We start from the raw sequence: 17,990 nt of genomic DNA, 5'->3' as shown, positions 1-17,990 counted from the left end.
TATGCTGATAAGGAATCAGTTTTCATAAATCAACGAAAATTCCACACAAAATTTATATTGTTGTGCCAAAAAGTTCAAGTATCATATATATTACTAGAACAATAAACAATTCTGACTTACATAAAAGTATTCAACTAGGTGTAGTTTTTATTTATATTTTTTTTTAATTTATTTTATATTAGTCAATAAATTCATTAATTCATTTATTTCTGGCATTTATTGGCTGCTACATCTACCAGATGAGTATGAGTTCGAAAACTAATTAAAACGATTACTCTTTACACGTTTGAGAATGGTGGCATGATTCACAAAAACGTTAAAAAACACTCGATAAAACCAGGTTTTGATAGTATGCAACATGTGCTGCACTAAATGAAGTGTATGCTTACCCTTCCGGAATACGTGGTTATCCCTGTCATTTAAAATATGTGTCTCACATACATAAGTGTTGAGTGTTGTTTACACAATGTCCTTGTGGCTTTTGCCTTTGTCTTCTGCAATAGACACGTGTAAATATTGCCATATACAAAGCTCTTAATTGACTGGAGTCTTGAAGAGATATAAATATACATAACAGAGATTATCAAAGATCTACTTTCAACACTTAATTCCACAAATGAATACAAACATGTCGAGGTTCCTGACTTACGACACCCCCATGATCATAAGGAGTGTTAGACTATTTTAGCACGCAGCCTTCCACCTTGTAATCAACAAAATGTACAAAGAATAACATGCAGTAAAACAGATCTTAAAAGAACAATTTAAAACAAAACTTGTAAAACATACAGCACAACTACCTGATTAAATGTTTATTTATACCGTATCAAACATTTATATAATTGCCTAGTTCTTAAATTGTCCTGTACATTTTTGGCATTTTTATTTTCTATTTAACAGCCACTGCAGTACTTTTGCAGTACTTTTCCTTAAAATTGTCCAATTTGTTTTAAAAGAAATCCGAAAATAATACATTAGCTTTTAGAAATTGAATGATTTAAAGATCATATTTTGAACTATCGGTTCAGACAAATAAAAGAAGATGAGGAACATAATTCAACGAAACAGTAATCAAACAGCACAAAAAACGTAAAGGTATCTAGACGTCAAAATATGGCCTTCAACAATGTCTTTAGTATTTAATGGTATTGCTGGATAGACATGCCATGACCATTGACTCACATTGCCTCGTTCAGTGCATTGTATCATTAAAAGACCTCAGAAATTGAATAATTTAAAGCCTAACATATGGACTTTTTCTGTCCTTGCATTGATTCATGGCATCAATATTGACTTAACATTTCATTGTATACCAATTTTAATTAGCCGATCTGACTACATATAGGTAGGTATCATCATATAGACAAATGGTATTTTATTAAATTAGTCCTAAAGAGACATTTATTGTCGAAATGTGCATCTCGTGCAGAAAAAATTGTACCGTTAAAGTTATTAGTACAAAATAGAGAGGTCAATCAGGAGGTTATTTGATACTAATGTTGTCATCTCTCCTCCGACGTTGAAATATCATTTTCCGTCAAAATTCGACTCTAATGAGATATATTGATACTAAATATAAAAACAAAAATTGAAGTACATTATTTTAACGTTTAAAAATGATGAATAACGATAGAGTCCTGAGATATATTGATACTAAATATAAAATACAAATTGAAGTACAATACTTTAACTTTTAAAAAAGATGAATAACGATATAGAGTTATGAGATAAATACCTTAGTTTGGGCAATTCTACGATAGATCGTAAGCAGCAGATATATATAAAGAAATGATATCAAATAAAGATGTTTTTAAATAATTGATAAAAATAAGACGATTAATCATGATAGGTTTCTGCGACAAACCATGGTTGAGCAAATCTTTGATAAAAGCCTGTTTATACTCTGGACTTTTTAGAGCTTGACATATCTTATGAAACGTGTCTATTGTTGAACACTACGGCTGTGTGTTACCCTCTTTTGGATGTCTTTTGGTTATTTGTGTGACAGTGTCGTTGTCTTGCGGTCTCATTTACGAATACCCAACATCTGCTTTTATTCACATCGAAATATATTTCTTTTGAAAGAATAAAAACTCGTTTATGATAAGCAATAATAACGTTAGTAGGGGGGAAATATTCCCGTTAAAAAAACGTTCTGCTCATTTAATCAAAGTACATAATGTTTTAAATGTTCAAACATCAAACGAATTTTCGAGGTTATGTAACGAAGGTATTATAAGTTTCTATATTGAAACTTACCAGAACAATGGCATGTCAAAAATTAAATATATATAATTACTGAAAAGAAATAGAACAGATGGTGAAACATACGTTAAGGTCATGTGAATCTGGTTTTTGGTCCTTTTGAACAGTATGAAGATTTTCTGTCGCGTCGAGAATTTTAAATTTGGACGCTTTTTTATCAGGTAAATGTTTTACTTTCCATTTTACATGTAAAAAAAAATTAAAAAATACGACCGACGTGTCAGATACAAATGTATGTCAAAAACGACCTTTTTTTAAATTTCCTTGCTGTAAAATAAAAGCTGATAAAGTTGGCTAAATCTCTTTCTGTTTCGATTTAACTTGATAAAATCTCTAAGCTAGAGCTTCTTATTTGAATATTACGACAGCAGCCAATAAAAACAGTATGTTCACATTTCGACCTATATAAAATACAATACTCGCCAAGCTTTAAAATTTCTTCTGTTTCGTAGCGAGTACAAACAAATTGTATATTTTTCGGCATTGTACGTATTTTGCTTTCATCGTGTAAATTGATTTTCACGGTTATGTTCAGTTTTATAGTATTGCTTGAACACAGTTTTATAGTATTGCTTGAGCACTTACTACGAAGTGGACAGGAAAAAGAACTGTAATCAAAAAGGAGCAGGATACCAGAACGAAGTGTATTTGTTCACCTGTTATTGTATAAAAATGTTTAGAGTGAATTGGACCATGGAAATATTATATTGACAGGTATAATACTTTCATGATTGGACGTAGACAGGATGGAAGTATGAGCTCTATGTATGAATGAATCACTCGAATTTTTCTTTGCACATATATAAAACGTCTAGATAATAGTCAACGATCTTTCTAACTATAATCATGAAACTTTGTTATCCCTATTTGATACTTGTGTAGCAAGCATATTGAATAACTGCTCGAAAGTATGGGGATTTCATATGACACCAAATGTCGAAAAAAATATAAAATGAACTCGGAATTGCAAAAGACATTTATTGAACATTTGTGTTTTTCTTGTATATAGAAAATCTCAATAATATGTTATATAATAAACAGATACTTTAACTTCAAAGGAAATATTTTATTTAGTTTTATCATTCTATTTATTTCTTGTATGCATGGGAATGAAGGCTTAATTTAATGTCTTTGATTAATGGAAGAATTTGGTCGAGTTTATGATGTATAATAGTAAATTGCCTTTATTCCAATGTTATATGCTAGTTTGGGTTTCATTGCTCAACGTCATTAAACCGAAAAGTACACTTTGATAAATTCGAGATGTTGCGAGTATAAATTCCTTTGCAGAAAAAATAGCTCTGGAAATATCAAATTATTTAGATACATGTATGAAAATATCTTTAAGCATACTGTTTAAGAATTGTAAGTACTTTAAGCGTACTTTATAAGAATTGTAAGTACTTTAAGCATACTTTATTAGAATTGTAAGTAATAAAGATTATTTTTATGGAAATTCATGATGTGCAATCTCGGTCTTTTGCTTACAAACCTAATATTAAGTCCCATCGACTGCTTTGTGAGTGAGTCAACCGACTTTACAAATAATAAAAATCTTTCCGACAATACAATACAATACAATACAATACAATACAATACAATTTTTCTTTTGATTCTCTGAAAGCATTTTCTAAGAGCTATCTTTCTCTATTTTATTTCACAATTCTGTCATTCAGTTTATATAATTACCTTCTATTCACATAGATGATGCTTTTCCCTGTAAAATTCATACACATTTGTAAATTTTTCACAACCTGTTATTTTGAAGAAGAAAAACTCGGTGACCTTTCAATTTTATTATACTTTGGAACATATCACAATATATACTACATTTTGGCAAAGTATGAAAAAAATCTATAATTATTCGTTTATGCTCCCATAGTACCTTAGTTTGGACACAAACATTTTTTTGTACTTGATACTCAGAACTTTATTGATCTTGAGTATTTTTCGACAAGAAAACACCTACCCACGCTTTATCGTTTTGTTGCTAATAATCTGTCTCTTAAGATTTACAATAACTTAGAGAATTCGAGTTAAACTTAAATACAAATGTCCCTTAAGAATACAATAACCATGAAATTACGATTCTTGATTCGTTATCTTATATATTACTCGACTTAGGAACCTTCTATCCAAAGCCTGTATTCTTATTAAGAACCTTCTATCTAAAGCCTGTATTCTTATTAAGAAACTCGTTTCCTGTAAATTATGTGAATACTTTGTAGACGGTTTGTACGTTTCAATAAAAGACAAGTTTATTAAAGCATTGTTACTGATATAATCGAATATGGTATATATGATAGAACTCCGAGACAAAAACTTTTGTATCTGGATGTATTTCATCCAGCTACTTGTCACTATAGAATATTATTATCTTGACAAATAATAGATCTTTGTTATATCTTTAGGCAGACTTGATATGAGGCAAACAAAATCTATTGATGTTGAATCTCCCTTTAAACCACATTTTGATATGACAAATGGCTTTTCACACATACAAACGTCTCAAATAGATTTTGGTAATGGATGATTAAGATGTAAACAGAAAGCATTATACACGTTAAGGATGGACTATCTATTCTGGTTCATGTTATTTTATAAAAAAAGCGTCATGAACGTCAGGACGAACCAACAAATAAAACGCTGTCTATAACAAGATATCTCTGACGACAAAAATGTGAAAGAAAGTTATATAAATTGTCTCAGATGTCTAAATATAGTTTAGAATAATTCTGCATTCCTACATTTTAAATGAAACAAAAAGTATATAGGTATAACAAACTTTATTCTAAATAATGACTGCCACAATTCTGAATAAGTACAGGCAACTGAAAGCAATTAAGTTATAACCGATTGCATAGTACAAACTTTCGCTTTTGTAATTTTTTAAAAGTTCCAACCGGTTGTAGTCAGAAACTTAGCAAACACTTAACTCAATAAACACCACAACACATTAACGTATTTATAATCTTTTCTGTGGATGTTGCTGTTTATACACATGCATATCTTTGTCTATTTAAGTATGTGTTGTTAACTAGAAATCTTTTATTGTCTCTTTTACATTTATTCATCAGAACGGATTAAATTTTTGATTAAAATAGAATTGTATATCGTATGTTGACGTCAAAATGTCTATGTCCGTCTAGCTGTGTAATTGTGCAATCTTACTATAATCGTTTAATTCATTTTGCAAAATAAATGGCAGGAATTTTCGAATGACTTCCAAGCGAACATAAATATTATCAAGCAAAGCATAACAGGCTTTAATCGGTTATTTGCATGTCAAAATAGAGAACTGTTTTGTAAGTGTGATTACTGAAAAATGAATTGTTATGATTGCAGCAAATATAGTGCCACCAATATTAATCGGAAGACCATCTTAATCGTAGAAAATTTCTTTCACGATAGTTAAGTATATATTGTAGCAACATCCTACCTGTCAACGGTGGTAAACTGACTTTAAAAGAATTGCAACTATCCAAGTCTCCCAAAGAGTTTTTCACACTCAAGAAAAAGTTAATACCGCTAATAACATAAGCTTTGTCACAATATTTCAAAGCCAAGTCTTCCACGGTAATAAGAACATAAGTCAGAATAACCAAAATATTTGTACTTGAACATTTGCTAGAATAAAACAAAATGTACGACGTTTCTTGTGAAAATCATGGTAACCAACACATATTGGGAACTGTGTGGTGTTCAGCTAATCAACATTCAGTTCAGTTGTTATTGAAGTCTGTTCATCTACGATCTTTTCTTCAGTAGTGACTTCAAATTGTACCAGAGTCGACAGGGAACATGTAAGCATATTATCCTATTATGTATCTCTCAACCCAAGCATGTTTCTAAAGTCACTTCCAGAGTAAAGATAAACATGAATAAAAACGGGTATAATATCAGATTCAAAAAGTGGACGTATGCTTTTCGTTTATTGTGTTGTACTTAAATCGGGCCGTTTTACATTTGACATTTCGAGCCTTTTATAGCTTACTATGCTGTATTGCTTTTGCTCATTGTTGAAGGCCGTATGGTGACATATAATTGTCAAGCTTCTACCTACATTATTTGGTTTCTGGTGGAGAGTTGTCTAATTGGCAATCATACCACATCTTCTTATTTTTATACTGAGGAATCTTTGACAAAGATCAGACACTCGAACGATCCACCAGATTTATGATAGCAAACGCAGAACTTATACAGGGGAAAATACACAGGCAGTGCAACGTTTTATTTAACAACCTATTCAATTAATAAAATTATAACAAACAGTAAATCATTTCCCCAAGAAACTTTTATAGTTAAAGCTAATACATGTATATAATTGATTAAAGTTATATGTACATGTCAATAATCGAATAACTGAAATTTGGACCGCTCAGTTTAAGACGGACGAAGTAATTTAGTTACAATGCAAACGAATTTAAATATGCCACATAATATAATAATGAATAATCTTTTATGCAGTGTTGAAACAGAAGATTTGCAAGGATCCGATAAACCTATGCAATGAGGCTTCATATTAAAATATCTTCTAACAGGCCTGACAATAAAGGACATTTTTGTTTGATCTTTCAGTCAAGACTAAGTTCGGTCTTTATTAACAAACTGCACTCAGCTTCAATTAATAATTGTAACATTGCGTTATTTTCCATGCAAATGTACAATGGGTTAACCAGTGATTGAAAAGTAATAAATTATTGTAAATTATTAGAAGGTTAAACGGAGAAAGAATATAAAGTACAAAGAATACCGAAATTCAAACTTTCTGAGCAATACTAAGAAAACATATAGTTGTTTACCATAGACAAAAAAAAAAGGAAGATACCAAGAGGGTTATCTAGAACAACAAGCCCAGAAAAAACCAATAGGGTTATCTAGAACAACAAGCCCAAGAAATACCAATAGGGTTATCTAGAACAACAAGCCCAAGAAAAACCAATAGGGCTATCTAGAACAACAAGCCCAAGAAAAACCAATAGGGCTATCTAGAACAACAAGCCCAAGAAAAACCAATAGGGCTATCTAGAACAACAAGCCCAAGAAAAACCAATAGGGCTATCTAGAACAACAAGCCCAAGAAAAACCAATAGGGTTATCTAGAACAACAAGCCCAGGAAAAACAGAAAACATCATAAAGACAAATGTAAAAACACAAACAACAGTCAACAATCCACTACACACAAAACAAGATTGAGCAACACGAACCACGGCGTAAACATGAAATGAATGCATGTGCTACAGAGAAGTACGTAACATATCTCCTTTGTATCTAGATCTTGATAAGATTCTGATTTAAAAGTAAATATAACAGTTAAAAAGAAACAATATTTATTATCTGTTAGGTATTTACAGTTTTTTTTCTTTTTTGCTTGTCATGTAAAAAGGTTTCTGGCATAAAATAGCTTTACAAAGATATAATTATGTCTAGTTAAATGCTTTCAGGTACTTCTTTAAGACATGTGGACTTAAAATAATTGATTAAAGTTTGTTTATTTGAATGTTACATTGCCTATGAAATCCTGTCTAGTACATATCATTATTCATGTTTAACAAATCTACGGAAATAATAAAACTTGATCTATCAGATCAAAGATGATAGATCAAGTTAGTAAACAATAAGGAAGACTGAGGGAATAAATTACCTAAACCCAAATGGCGAGAAAATAAAAACATTATCATTGGCAGGATTGTAAATGATGGCGTAGACACTTTTTGTAACGCTTTTCCTCCTTTTAAAAGGACATCTCTATAATGTAAACTGATTGACTTTCCCGAAGTTCGGTGGACCGAAATGTATGTCTCTTAATACTGTGTTGTTTTGCAGGCATATTACGTAATAACATTTTAATTAATCAGGTCTGGTTTAATTGACGCATCACTTAGCATGAATAAGTAAAAAACGTATGTTAGTCACCAATTTGTCAAATAGAACTAGACTTTCGACCGTCAAACAAGTCATCAAGATTGTTAAAAATCGTTTTGGTAGATGATATCCACTTCTTTACTTTGGACAAATGTAATTGGTCTGTGTCTATGTCATATCTACTTGACTACTGTATTTTGAATGAAATGACATGTTCAATGTGTACATTGATCTGATCGTCAGTTTAATCTAACTCATTTGTTTAGTGCTCATCATGGTTTCCCTCCAAGCTGTGTTAAGACTGTAATAAACTGATGAGCGAAAACGTGTCAATTCGAGTTGTTCTCAGAGCGTCTGGTACAAGAATGTGGAAATTTTCCTTTCGTTTGCTGACATGTTTATGAGAACTAAACAAGTAAATTTTATGAAACTGACGATTCTGCAATGATAACACAAGACTCAGTGTACAAAAACAAATGAATACATTTTTCGTGATTCGAGCAACAATTATCATCAGATTGACAATTCTGGATATATACCCCAAAAATGCTGGTCATATCTCTAATATTAGTCGTTTAATTATAATATAAACAGTAAAGATTTAAGTGCAGATGAAATGCAGATAAAATGCATCTCTAGAATTGCCTTTATCAACAATAATATTGCGTTATGCAATAGTATCATGTTCGGGGAATTCAATTCTATTCTTTGGAAAAATGCATCATATTTAAGTGCTTTCAGACGTTCTCTGAAATTGAAATGACAGTATCTGAACAAATAAGATCTTAAAAGGGTGCTTATACATCGATTAGTTTTATTTGCATAAATTATGATATCAAGTAAATTCATCCCATTCAACGTTTATACAGTCGATGAAACAACAACTAAACGACACAAAATATCGAAACATTTTAAAGTCAATATACATTCTTCATCAATAGACAAAGTGTCAACCCAATCAGTCAAAGTGTCAACCCAATCAGTCAAAGTGTCAACCCAATCAGTCAAAGTGTCAACCCAATCAGTCAAAGTGTCAACCCAATCAGTCAAAGTGTCAACCCAATCAGTCAAAGTGTCAACCCAATCAGTCAAACTATAAATCATCTTGGGTCTAGAAAAGTTGCACACCTGTAATCGTCCCCTTGTATTTAGATTGCAAGATCGGGGTTATTAAACCGTTCCGAGTCTAGAAAAGTTGCACACCTGTAATCGTCCCCTAGTTGTATTTAGATTGTAAGATCGGGGGCTATTTAATCGTCCCGAGTCTAGAAAAGTTGCACACATGTTATCGTCCCCTTGTTGTATTTAGATTGTAAGATCGGGGTTATTAAACCGTCCCGAGTCTAGAAAAGTTGCACACCTGTAATCGTTTCCTTGTTGTATTTCGATTGTAAGATCGGGCTTATTAAATCGTTCCGAGTCTAGAGAAGTTGCATACCTGTAATCGTCCCCTTGTTGTATTTAGATTGTAAGATCGGGGTTATTAAACCGTTCCGAGTCTAGAAAAGTTGCACACCTGTAATCGTCCCCTTGTATTTAGATTGTAAGATCGGGGTTATTACTGTCAATATTCAAGTGCTACGTATGTTTTTTTAGTCTTATCATTGTTTTCAAACATAATATAACGGTATATTTCAATTGATATTTTATAGTGTGTCTTTCTATGTTGTGATGTTACACTATTGTTTCAGATAAGGGTGAAGGTTTGGTACCATTAAAACGTTTAAACCCTCTGCAATTGTTTGCACCTGTCCTAAGTCAGGAATCTGATGTTCAGTAGTTGTCGTTTGTTGATGTGGTTCATAAGTGTTTCTCATTTCTCGTTTTTTATATAGATTAGACCGTTGGTTTCCCCGTTTGAATGGTTTTACACTAGTTATTTTTGGGGCCCTTTATAGCTTGCTTTTCGGTGTGAGCCAAGGCTCCGTGTTGAAGACTGTATTTTGACCTATAATGGTTACTTTTATAAATTTTGACTTGGATGGAGAGTTGTCTCATTGGCACTCATATCACATCTTCTTATATCTATTATCAATAGAAAGGCATATACTAAAATGAAATATGGACCGAGGGGCTTTGCCTCGAGCACTTAATTTCGTAGAATGTTACTTTCCATTGACTATCCAATTTAGTACGTATTTACACTCGAGTAATCTAATATGGTTGGTCTACGTCTGGTTTATTTTTGCTGACTACGTGTTTTAAGCATATGTGATGTAAAATATTTGTTTAATTTATAATAGTAATATTCAGATCTTTCAGTTAATAAATTCAGAAAAAACACAAATTGTTCTAGAAATATATAGATCATAGATATGGCCCATATATAGTCTGGCGGATGTGCATTAACAAAATCAAATATCAATAGATCAATTATAAGATTACATGTTTGGTATTTTTTTTTTAAATTTTAGTAAAACTAACGCTGTTTAAATATATATATTCGTAATGAAAGGGATCGAATTCCTTAAGAGCGTTAAAAAAATTTACCATCATCATCATCAAGTTGCTTGAATTTATCTTCACAAGGTTTCATAGTACATTTTTCTTAACAAAGTAAATGCATGGATGACGAATTACCACATTTAAGGTTATGTTGTACTGTAATTATGGTATTAACAACCATATTGTTTATTCTTTATTTAACTGATAGTAACTCAGTTTTCAAAAAATAATTTTTAAACCAAGGGTTTTAATAGCAGGACATATAAAAATCATTATGAAAACTAATTACAAATGCCTGTACCAAGTCAGGAATATGACAGTTGTTATCCACTCGTTTGATGTGTTTGAGCTTTTGATTTTGCCATTTGATCACGGACTTTCCTTTTTGAATTTTCCTCGGAGTTCAGTATTTTTGTGATTTTACTTTTTACAACACTTTCTTTAATTTGGAACAAAAAAATTTCTAAATTAACCAATGGCACATTTTGTTCTTATGTCTTGATCACGATACAACAAATTTCCCCCTTGTTGCCATTCATGCATAGTTACTTAGTACACGGAAACAGAATGTACAGTACTATGTAACTTAGAAGGCAAGCAATTTGATTGGACGAGGAGTTATGAAACTTAGAAGGCAAGCAATTTGACTGGACGAGGAGTTATGAAACTTAGAAGGCAAGCAATTTGACTGGACGAGGAGTTATGAAACTTAGAAGGCAAGCGATTTGACTGGACGAGGAGTTATGAAACTTAGAAGGCAAGCGATTTGACTGGACGAGGAGTTATGAAACTTAGAAGGCAAGCGATTTGACTGGACGAGGAGTTATGAAACTTAGAAGGCAAGCAATTTGACTGGACGAGGAGTTATGAAACTTAGAAGGCAAGCAATTTGACTGGACGAGGAGTTATGAAACTTAGAAGGCAAGCGATTTGACTGGACGAGGAGTTATGAAACTTAGAAGGCAAGCAATTTGACTGGACGAGGAGTTATGAAACTTAGAAGGCAAGCGATTTGACTGGACGAGGAGTTATGAAACTTAGAAGGCAAGCGATTTGACTGGACGAGGAGTTTTAAGGTCTACAGTAATAGACAAGCGCCTATGTCGTATATATGTCAAGTTCTAAATCGTTCCAATTCTAGAAAAATGGTGAATGATTTAAACTGGGATAACCATCAGTCTGCAATTTTGCTTAAGAATAAATTAAGAGTATGTAGACTACCGTATATTTTGTTTTTAAACTACTTGGTACACATAGTAATAGGGAAAATAGTAAAATCAACAACAAAAAAGTTAAAAGAAAATTTAAAAAAAGAATAACAATTAAAATGTCGAAGTTAGATAATATTTCAAACGCGGATAATCTCCTATAAAAAAATGTGCGTAGTGTGATGTATTATATACTTTAGGGCATACTCAAAATTATTAGAAAAGTAGGGGGTGGAAAAGCAGACAGTGTCAATAAAATCGAATAATGTTTCACACAGGAATGTTTGTGGGAACGTTCCAAAACAACAGTAGACAATGTTACTTCCGTTGTCTCATAATAGTTTATGACATAAATCAACGACATTTACAAGATTTTATTTCATATCATCATATTCTACTAATATTTTACAAGCAGAAGCGCCATTAGAAGAATCATCAATACTTTTTCAATTCTTCCTAATGGCTTATCTATCATATTTTTTTTATCTTAACAAGTGGAATTTATCATATAAATGGTTTTATAAGAGTTACATTCCTACTTAGTTAGATATACAATGCTCTATAAATACTATTGAATCACTTAAGCAGTAGAAATATAAGTTGCTAACAGCGTTTATGTTTCCGAGTTTTAAGACCTGTATTAATGGGTATCTTATCAGATGTGGATATTTTGTTATGTTTTATAAATTCATTTATGATCTAGACCATATTGATTTTTATTTTTTTTTTTACATTGGATTAAATCTCGGATGTAAATAAAACGTCCAAATATACTCCTGTATCTTTGCTATTTGACCATGTAAATTTACTTGTCTTTTTATTTTGTCTTTTAAAATGTGGATCTTCTGTTCTTTAAGGCTTTATGTATATTAAATAATTGAGAGTAAAAGAAATTAAGTATTCAATTTGGACTGAAATAATAATTGAATATAATTATCTTATCCTGTACTTTTATTACTTAAATCATGTCAATATTTGTTGTGTTTTTTTGTGCTATTGGTTTGCTATCTAATTGACATAACTATACCAAACATATCCTTGCCATATCCTTTTATTGTCTAATTGACGTATACCCAACATATCCTTGCCATATCCTTTTATTGTCTAATTGACGTATACCCAACATATCCTTGCCATATCCTTTTATTGACGTATACCCAACATATCCTTGCCATATCCTTTTATTGCCTGTATTGTTGACGTATACCCAACATATCCTTTTATTGACGTATACCCAAAATATCCTTGACATATCCTTTTATTGACGGATACCTAACACATCCTTGTCATATCCTTGTATTGCCTATATTGTTGACGTATACCCAACATATCCTTGCCATATCCTTTTATTGCCTATATTGTTGAAGCATACCCAACATATCCTTTCCATATCCTTTAGCCTATATTGTTGACGTATACCCAACATATCCTTGCCATATCCTTTTATTGTCTATATTGTTGACGTTTACTCAACATATCCTTGCCATATCCTTTTATTGCCTATCTTATTGACGTATACCTAACATATCCTTGTCATATCCTTGTATTGCCTATATTGTTGACGTATGCCCAACATATCCTTGCCATATCGTTTTATTGCCTATATTGTTGAAGTATACCCAACATATCCTTTCCATATCCTTTAGCCTATATTGTTGACTTATACCCAACACATACTTGCCATATCCTTTTATTGTCTATATTCTTGACGTTTACTCAACATATCCTTGCCATATCCTTTTATTGCCTATCTTATTGACGTATACCCAAAATATCCTTGCCATATCCTTTTATTGCCTATCTTATTGACGTATTCCCAATATATCCTTGTCAAATCCTTTTATTGCCTATCTTATTGACGTATATCCAACATATCCTTGCCATATCCTTTTATTGCCTATCTTATTGACGTATGCCTAAGATATCCTTGCCATATCCTTTTATTATAAATAAGAAGATGTGGTATGAGTGCCAATGAGACAACTCTCCATCCAAGTCACAATGTATAAACAGTTAACTATTACAGGTCAAAGTACGGCCTTCAACACAGAGCCTTGGCTCACACCGAACAGCAAGCTATAAAGGGCCCCAAAATGACTAATGTAAAACAATTCAAACAGGAAAACCAAGGGTCTAATATTGCCTATATTGTTGAAGTGTACGGTAAATTGTTATTCCCTTCGTGTTATTTTATCGTCCTGTCGTAGTTTCTTAGAAACCAAGTGGAACTAAGCAACACTGTATGACAGATACACAATACTGATGTTTTCTACAATAGAAAAATGTACAAATATAAACAAACATATAAAGGTGAATAATCTTTATCTCTTTGCTTAAAAACTCCCAGCAACTCTCAAGATGAACAACAATTATATAATAGATATCGTTATTTTGATTCATTGAAAATTGCCTTGTTTTTCATGTAATCGGATTGTCTATGTATATTATATAAATCAAATCTATATTCAGAGAATAACAGTGCTAATTTGTTTTATATCTCATTGTATGGTTTGGCAAATGCTTTCATTTTATATTTTTCTTATGAATGAAAAAGATAAAATTGGGGATAAACGCGAATGCTACAAAAACATAGTAAAACAAGAAAAAACGTCTAGAGATGTGATCAAAGGTTGATGTGAAGTATACGTAAATGAAACAGTATGTGACCGACAAAAATAACCAAAAAACATTGAAGGGAAAACACTTGTCTTCATCAATTGATAGATGTCTGTAAAAAATATCAAGCTCTAAAATTTCAATATTGTTCTTTGCCAATAATCAATACTAAATACCATTGTCTATGAAAAAATAATTGTTTTTTGCATTCTTGTCTTACTATGAATACATTTATTTCAGTTTTAAGTCAATACCTGAACGAAGAACTAGTAGTAGCTGACTTTGTCAAATGTGAAGGGAATGACGTGTTTCATTGTGACGATAAACAAACTGAGTGTATATCTAAAGACAAAATATGTAATGGTGTAAATGAATGTAGTACAGGGCGTGACGAAAGTGTGGAGGAATGTGGTAAGTGTAAAAATATTGAACACAAGATAACCTCAAAATAATGATAGATGATATATCTCCTTTAGTTATATTTGAAAGAGACCAGAAACCAGACTGTATGTTAATTTATTGAAAAGTAAAATTACAAAAATACCGAACTCCAACGAAAATTCAAAACGGAAAGTCCTTTATCAAATGGCAAAATCAAACCCTCAAACACATCAAACGAATGGAAAACAACTGTCATATTTCTGACTTGGAACAGGCATTTCCTTATGTGGAAAATGGTGGATTAAAACTGGTTTTATAGCTAGTTAAATCTCTCACTCGTATGACAGTCCTATAGAATTCCATTGTATTGACAACAATGTGTGAGCAAAACAAACAGACATAATAGGTGAAAATGTCAAAAATTGGGGTATATTGTGTTATAATCTTAATCACTATAAAACAAAAAACTATTTCAATAAAGAAAAACAAAATGGCATATTGACACTGAGAGTCAGTGACTCTTAAAGACAAAGTACATAAGCAAAAATTGAAAGACAAGAATACAAAAATGACCATAGCACAAGAACACAATGGCGGGATGTATAAATACCTAGCCACGCCAAAAGATGTAAACGAGATGTAAGCAAAACGTCAATGAAACAGCAATAAACCCAAAAAATATTTTCAAATTGAAAAAAAACATCGTGAGGTAAATATGTAATAGATCAATGTCTTTAAGAAATGTACGTCAACAAATGCTGGCACCAGTTTTTCACTGATTTCTCATGTAATGTATTGAACTAGTGATTCATTGGACTATGTAAATTTTCTTAAACAATATGATAAGCTAGAGATTCATTGGCACTCGTGTAATTTTTGTCAAAGAATGTGGTAGGAGTACTCATGTAACATACGTCAAAGAACGTGGTAAACTAATCATTCACATAATACTCATCATGTATCATGCGTTAAAGAATATGGTTAACTAGTGGTTCATGAGTTACTTATGTAACATGCGTTCAAAGAACGCAGTAAACTAATCATTCACGGAATACTCATGTATCATGCGTTAAAGAATACTAGTATGGTAAAATAGTGGTTCATGAGGTGCTCATGTAACATGCGTTAAAGATTGTGTCAGAAAATTATGGTTCATTCACCAAATATTTTTATTAAACTTCATGTCTAAATGCCAGATTTTGATTGGTTAATACGAGGGAGACAATTTACTCTATCCCATGGCAAATACTCTATAACCCTTCACGGAGACGCTTGCTCAAGTGTGCGCTTTAATAAATACGGATGATTGTTATGTACAAGACGACATAGTTTATTACTTTGAATCTGAAATTTAATAAACAGTAATAACAGAACATTCAGTATAATAAATTAAATAACATATATCTGAGAGGGTGATAGATCAGATTGTTACCCCTCGAAAAGACATTGTCAACCTTGGCTTCGCCTCAGTTGACAATGTTTTCTCGGGGTAACAATCTGCTCTATCACTCTCTCAGCTATGTGTAATTTTAAATAAAATTGGTTATTCATGGATAACTCATTTAACCTCTCTCATAGAATGTGGTAAACTAGTGGTTCACTGAGAAGTCATATGGTATGCGTCATAGAATGTGGTAAACTAGTGGTTCATTGAGAAGTCATATAATATGCGTTATAGAATATGGTAAACTAGTGGTTCATTGAGAAGTCATATAATATGCGTCATAGAATATGGTAAACTAGTGGTTCACTGATAAGTCATATAATATGTGTCATAGAATATGGTAAACTAGTGGTTCATTGAGAAGTCATATAATATGCGTCATAGAATATGGTAAACTAGTGGTTCACTGAGAAGTCATATAATATGCGTCATAGAATATGGTAAACTAGTCGTTCATTGAGAAGTCATATAATATGCGTCATAGAATATGGTAAACTAATAATTCATGGAATACTCATAAAATATGTGACAAAAAGGGATTAAATACACACAGTTCTATGTCAAACTATATCCATTGCAGAACATTCATTTGGTTATTTCACTACTACTGAGACATAACAATGTTAACCAAATCTATAGATGTTCTTGGGAAGTCCAGTAGAATAAAAAATAACAGATGGTTTCTCAGTTTGGAAATGAAGGATCCTAAGAAAATTTAAATTTCTAATGGAAAAGTTTCCATTACATTTTTTTCTTATTAATCGCGCATCTAACTCATCTTCTAAGATGTAACGTTTGATAAGATTTTTGAAATATTAGACAGCTTAAAAGGATTTTTAGATATGATTTTGAGTTCATTGATATTCATTTACAATTTATTGTAATCAAATTAATAAAATCAGCATTTTAGTTTTAACAAGATAGAAACTTTAGTTAACAATTTTATTTACCAAATTATACTTCTTTTTCGATTACTTGTAAGTTTACAAGTTCTTCTTGGTACAGAAAAGCACTGACAATGATATTTGTTTGTTATCATAAATTGCTCGACACCACTGTTGAGTTGAATTTCTATAAGTAGATACACAACTATTACAGTGTCACAATTGAAATGATGCCATTAAACACATAGGTAGTGTTACAAGATTGACAGTATTTGTTAGATAAATATTGAACTAAAACTAAATAAACATGCCAAAATTTATTTCATATTGCAAGCAAATGTTTTTTAAAAAAATTGGAACACAAAATATCAAGACGAGATATTTGATTTCTCACCCAATACCAAATCCCGATCGAAAACGATAAACAAAAATATTATGCGAGCTATTTCAAAAGATGATGGATTGTTCAGAAAATCAGTAGGCCAGTTAAATAATTGTAAGATCATGATATATTACCCTACAAATGAAAAAAAAGAGTTATTGCTACAACCAAAAAATAAACAACTAGGTCAGTTTATAACATTCAAATTTAGCAGGACGTGCTCCTATCACATTGTAAGCTGTGGTGGTCTCGACAAGATCTACATGTAGTTAAGTAGTAAATCATAAACATGTGGTTTGTCAAAACTTCCTCCTCTACACCCGATGCCACTCACAGATATTGATTTTCAACTGCACAGATTGATTTGATCAAGTTTGTTTGAAATTGTATGGCCTTTCAGTCAACGTCAAATTGAGACGTTTTTTTTCATCAATTATATAAAACTTTAAAAACTGTATACTTATACAATAACTATTGTCGAAGTTACATATCTTTTAGT

General features: G+C 31.6%; 1 protein-coding gene across 2 annotated transcripts in view; it reads left to right on the top strand.

Annotated features, from left to right (window-relative positions):
* LOC127734090 (G-protein coupled receptor GRL101-like) overlaps nt 1-17,990 on the top strand; it is a 139,617-nt gene that overhangs the window by 24,985 nt on the left and 96,642 nt on the right. For both annotated transcript variants that reach the window (XM_052243718.1, XM_052243719.1), the window contains exon 2: nt 14,641-14,811. In XM_052243718.1, the coding sequence (XP_052099678.1) occupies nt 14,641-14,811 (171 nt within the window). The remainder of the gene's footprint in view (nt 1-14,640; nt 14,812-17,990) is intronic.

Source organism: Mytilus californianus, unplaced genomic scaffold (genome assembly GCF_021869535.1).
Source record: "Mytilus californianus isolate M0D057914Y unplaced genomic scaffold, xbMytCali1.0.p SCAF_3, whole genome shotgun sequence".
Classification (NCBI taxonomy): domain Eukaryota; kingdom Metazoa; phylum Mollusca; class Bivalvia; order Mytilida; family Mytilidae; genus Mytilus; species Mytilus californianus.
The sequence above is the reverse complement of the archived record's forward strand: the minus strand, read 5'-3'. Positions and strand labels throughout refer to the sequence as shown.